The sequence below is a fragment of the Cebidichthys violaceus genome, unplaced genomic scaffold (genome assembly GCF_023349555.1).
Source record: "Cebidichthys violaceus isolate CVI_PGR_0920_01 unplaced genomic scaffold, fCebVio1.0.p SCAF_484, whole genome shotgun sequence".
Taxonomy (NCBI): Eukaryota; Metazoa; Chordata; class Actinopteri; order Perciformes; family Stichaeidae; genus Cebidichthys; species Cebidichthys violaceus.
The window spans coordinates 1-5,000 of NW_027176688.1; the positions used below are offsets into that span (position 1 = coordinate 1).

General features: G+C 47.4%; 1 protein-coding gene across 1 annotated transcript in view; it reads right to left on the bottom strand.

The window, feature by feature from the left end:
• Positions 1–103: 103 nt before the first annotated feature.
• The window catches only part of LOC137887196 (collagen alpha-5(IV) chain-like), a gene marked incomplete at its 3' end in the record, with an annotated part of 17,244 nt that continues 12,347 nt past the window's right edge, over positions 104–5,000 (bottom strand). The window contains exons 2-5 of the mRNA XM_068730007.1: positions 844–900; positions 655–744; positions 421–465; positions 104–148 (exon numbers count right to left, since the gene is read on the bottom strand). Coding sequence (XP_068586108.1) covers positions 104–148; positions 421–465; positions 655–744; positions 844–900 — 237 coding nt within the window. The remainder of the gene's footprint in view (positions 149–420; positions 466–654; positions 745–843; positions 901–5,000) is intronic.

Consider the following 5,000-nt stretch of genomic DNA (forward strand, 5'->3'; position numbering starts at 1 on the left):
GTTTTTCTTATAGTAAAATGATATTAACTTAACAATACTTAAAACTTCTCAATAATACTAGTTCCACTTCCGTCAGAGTTTGAGATGATTTGGGAAAACTTACTGGAAGTCCTGGCGTTCCTGGAAATCCTGGCAATCCAGACGGCCCCTGTTAGAAAAGAAAATAATGATTTAAAAATGTCAAATATTAAAGCTGCAGAAGAGAAGCGAGCCTCTAGGTTCTTCGTGAGCTCAGTGACTCTGTGGATGATGAGGACATCTGCTGGTCAGAAGAGCTTATTGCAACTTTATTCTCATCGTGAATCAACCAACCAAACTGAAATCAAACTTTTTTTCAGGCTTTGTCTCTTAAGTGAAGCGCAAACTGTTGCTGCAATAGAAGAGACGGCAAAAAAACCCAACAACAAATAATGTACTTACTCTGATTCCTTTTGGACCATATAGTCCTGAAGGTCCATCACTACCCTGAGAGGAAAAACAGACAATAGCCAGGATCAGATGAACAATGTCTCCACCGATTTGTGTCCACTTCAACGAGGATGTATCAAACTCTTCTGCGATGAACGTTTGCACCAGCGAGGTTTCTCTCCTCAACCCTCCGACTCTTCCCTCACGTGTTCCAATTTTTTTTAAAAAGTGAGCCTAAACACCCACCTTCTCTCCTCTGCCGCCGATCGGCCCCTCAGGCCCGGGGAATCCTGGGACTCCTGGCTGTCCGGTGAGTCCTGGGAAACCCCGCTCACCCTGCAGACAGCGACGCAGATGCAGTTAACAAACACTACCCCCCCCCCCCCTCCCAAAAAAAGTACAATTTTTATAATATTGTGCGTCTTTTTTGCCTACCTTGGTTCCTTTTACTCCGCTGCAGTCACACTTAGAACCCACGCAGCCATGGCAGGCCTGTCGAACGACAAGAAGAATAGAGATTGATATTTATTCATTCATTTTCATCATTTAAAATAAATAAATAAAAGGCGAAAACACTGACAATACCATAGACAAATAACCTTAAATATATCTACCTATAAATCTGCTACAATCAAACCATACGCTGCTTAAAATGTGGACATTTATTCGTGGTATATAATCATAAAAATGTCCTGCAGCATCCTGAGAACACTGACATCATGACCTTTGTTTGCCTATTTTCACTCGTTGGTGAATTGCCTTTTATATAACATAATAATATCATGCACATCTATAAGTGAAAGTGGGTATTTTCATGCTGGAGTCCACTAGAGTGCGCTCCACCGTTCCGCTCCCGCATGCTCCACTACTCCTTCCCACAGAGGAGGAGAATGCAAGGTCAGCAAGTCCGAAACGACCCGCTAAACCCTCAAATAAATAGCCTTTATCTGGAATAAAACAACATTTTTATCTCCCCAAGAAATGCTTCAGTGTTCTCAGCAGGAAATGCTTTTCTGTTGTGGAGAAGAGGGTGAAAGAGAAGAGAAGGGGAGGGGAGGTGATGGGAGCGGGAGTGCCAAGCTGTTGATTAACTTTTTCCCATGCTTGTTGACACAGCGAATGCCAGACGGGCATCGATTGCACGCATGCCAGGCAGTCGGGTTGTGAGAAAGACGGACGGGTTAGTCAAGTCAGCATTCTTCTGTGTCCACGTTTGTGTTGGTGGTGTTTCTGTTGTAATGGTCAGAGGAGACCCACGGGAGATTGTATCAGTTGTCTTCTTCTAACGTTTTACATCTGCAGTTCACCTTTTGAGCCACACGAGGGAGCCTTAGTGTTTGTAATACATCCCCACAGTTGAGAAGCTGAAACCTGCACATGTTTGCGTCCGTGGGTCCAGTGAAGGTGTGACCTGATGGGTCGGACTGAACGCGGCGGCATCGGAGGCTCATGTCGGGCCCGTCTCAGCCCAGCGGATTCCCACAGCGAGATCACTGGAGGGGGAGGTTATTTGTTTTGTGACAACATCCCGACTCCCAAAACAGCGTTACCTCACAGGCAGCGAGTTTAAAACAACCCACGTCTCGTGTGAAGTGGAGCCGGCTGCTGAGCAACCAGCCCGACCTCCGAAACCACTTTCTTCACGAGCAACGGAACGTCGAATATGTTATTTTAACCGTACTAGACAAAGAAAAGCTGTTTTTACTATGGTGCAGATCTGTCTGTAGGTAGTGGCCTCTTCCAGGCTAAAGCAAGGCACTATTCACAGCCTGGGGTTGAGGGTTTGATTCCCACCGTGGCCTTCCATGCCATAAAGGAGGCTTTTTTTTTTTGGCATGTTGGTGGTAAACACAAAATGCAAACTGTTATCTGGACTGGAGGGTAGATATGTTACCAACACACACACACACACACACACACACACACACACACACACACATGCCTGAATACATTTGCACATGGGTAGCCGGCCCTGTGTGTGTGTGTGTGTGTGTGTGTGTGTGTGTGTGTGTGTGTGTAGGTGTGTGTGTGTGTGTGTGTGTGTGTGTGTGTGTGTGTGTGTGTGTGTGTAGGTGTTTTTACAAGCCCTGAATCTCCAGATTAGTCTCTGGTCTGCTACAGCTCAATGCAGTCTGCTCTCCCACGCCCAGGCCTGCAGCTCACACTCTCTTCACCTCCATCTCTCTCTCTCTCTCTCTCTCTCTCTCTCTCCATTTGTCACCAGTGTGGTGGAATTAGCACGCTAGCTAACTAGCCGGCCTCAGTGAGAACAAATGATCAGCTACACGCGTCATCAAAAACACTCTGGTCACAGCGCAGGAGAGCACGACGCCGCCGCCGGATAAGTGACAGACGTTTGTTCAGATCGTTCTCTGGAACCGGTGCAGCATGAACGCATGGCCGAATTACAGCTAGCTGAGAACCTAGCCACCCGCTAGTTAGCCTGCTAATGCCACTGCAGTGCTTTCATACTTACGTTAGTAAAAGAGCTGAATACTTCTTGCACCCTGGTAGATAGATACTTTAATCCCCCTTGAAATTCAATATCACACACTTAAATGAAAGTATAACTCCTGTTATGACATCACTCGTCTATTTCATGACTTCATGAGTCTACAGTGACGGTAGCTTGTGGCATGTTCGCGTGATCTCACTGTGCGTTTTGCTCTGTGTGTTCTGTTTGATTTACCGCCGGTCACTTTCCCTATGAACCGACGAAGCTGCCTCACTACCGTGTTAAAAGCCCCTCTCCCTTTCTCTACCCTCTCATTTACCCCACAGGCCCTGACGGGGCAAGTAATCCACTTAGAGAGGTCAGTGAGCTGCAGATATTTGCTCCGCTCCCTCCGTCTCTCTCTGTCTTTTAGCTCTCTCTCTCTCTCTTATCATTTCCCGACACCCTCTCCTTATTGTCCCACTTTCTTTTTCTTTTTTTGTTCATCCCATCACGCCATCTCCCCCCCCCAGCGATCAGGCCCCCCCCTCGAGACGGGGAGGTAAACTCCGGGTTTGGCTCCGTCGTAGGACGGGGTGGTACCGGTCGAGAGTCGTGTTCCGCACAGGCGAAGCCCTCGCTCTGAGGGGCGGAGGCCCAAACGTGCGCGATCTGAGGTCGAGGCGAGGCGGTCGATGAGCAAAGAAGTAGCCGGGCTTTACGTCCACATGTGGACACGGACCCTTTACTGCAGTACGGTAGAACTAATGGACACACCCACCCACCAAATACATGTCTATATAACATTACATTACAGTCATTTTAACAGACGCTTTTATCCAAAGCGACTTACAATTCAGTATCTATCTACAGACCGTAGACGCAGCTACGGGAGACATTTTTGGGGTTAAGTGTCTTGCTCAAGGACACATTGACATGAGACTAGTGGACCAGGAGCCGGGGATCGAACCTCCGACCCTCTGATTGAAAGGCGGCCCTGCTCTCCACTTAGCCACGGCATATAAAACACTGAGGGGTGTTATGATGCAAGATGTGTGTCTTTTTTGCATCAGTGACAGATTTAAAGGTGAATCAATACAGCATGCATGCATGGCGCAATATTTTGATACTTGTATTTGTACACTGTGGTATTGCTACTTTGTATTTGAGTACTTCTTCCGCTGCCGGCTACAAGCCACGAGTAAATAATAAAAGATAAAGGCGTAGGATTATCCCAGGGTACGTGAAGCGAGCGTGCATTAAAAAGCGAGTAGGAGATGTACAGTAGGTGTGTTCAGAGTGATGGAGGGGTGAGCCAGGTGAGGGGGGGGGGGAGCGGAGCGGAGCGGAGCGGAGCGGAAGGCATGTACCCGGGGATTAGACCGGCGAGACTGGAATTCCCCCACTCATCAAAGACTGATGATTAGACACCTACACTGCCCTGCCCTGAATGACACACACACACACACACACACACACACACACACACACACACACACACACGCGCACACACACGCACGCACGCACGCACGCACGCACGCACGCACGCACACACACGCACGTATATGCGTTCATTCATGCAGCGTACACACTGTAAATAGACAAATACGCTCATAAACAGCACACACAGCTGCACAGACTCAGAGTGCATTTCCATCATCAATACACACACAAACGTACCGAACCCCATCAGTTCAACCACATCTATTGACTTCTGCTTTTCAACACACACACACACACACACACACACACACACACACACACACACACACACACACACATGCAGACACTCACACACATAGATATATATAAAATTGAAATGGAATATCAGAATATATAATCCAGTTTATACACTTTCTAACCCACGTAAACAAACTAGAGGATTGCGTCGGTGCACTGGTATCGTGTCATGGCTCAGCACCTGTGTGCGTGTGTGTGTGTGTGTGTGTGTGTGTGTGTGTGTGAGCCGCTGCCCCTCAAACCGTCGATCCCCTTTTCATCGCCGCTGGACTTTGACTACTTCAAGGTGCAGACGACCAAAAACCAAATATTTTCACTTCAACTTAAAAAAGAAAAGAAAAATAAAATTAAAAGAAATCTGAGCATGTGTGTGTTTTGACTAACAGGCTCTTTAGAAGAGGAAGACACACACACACAC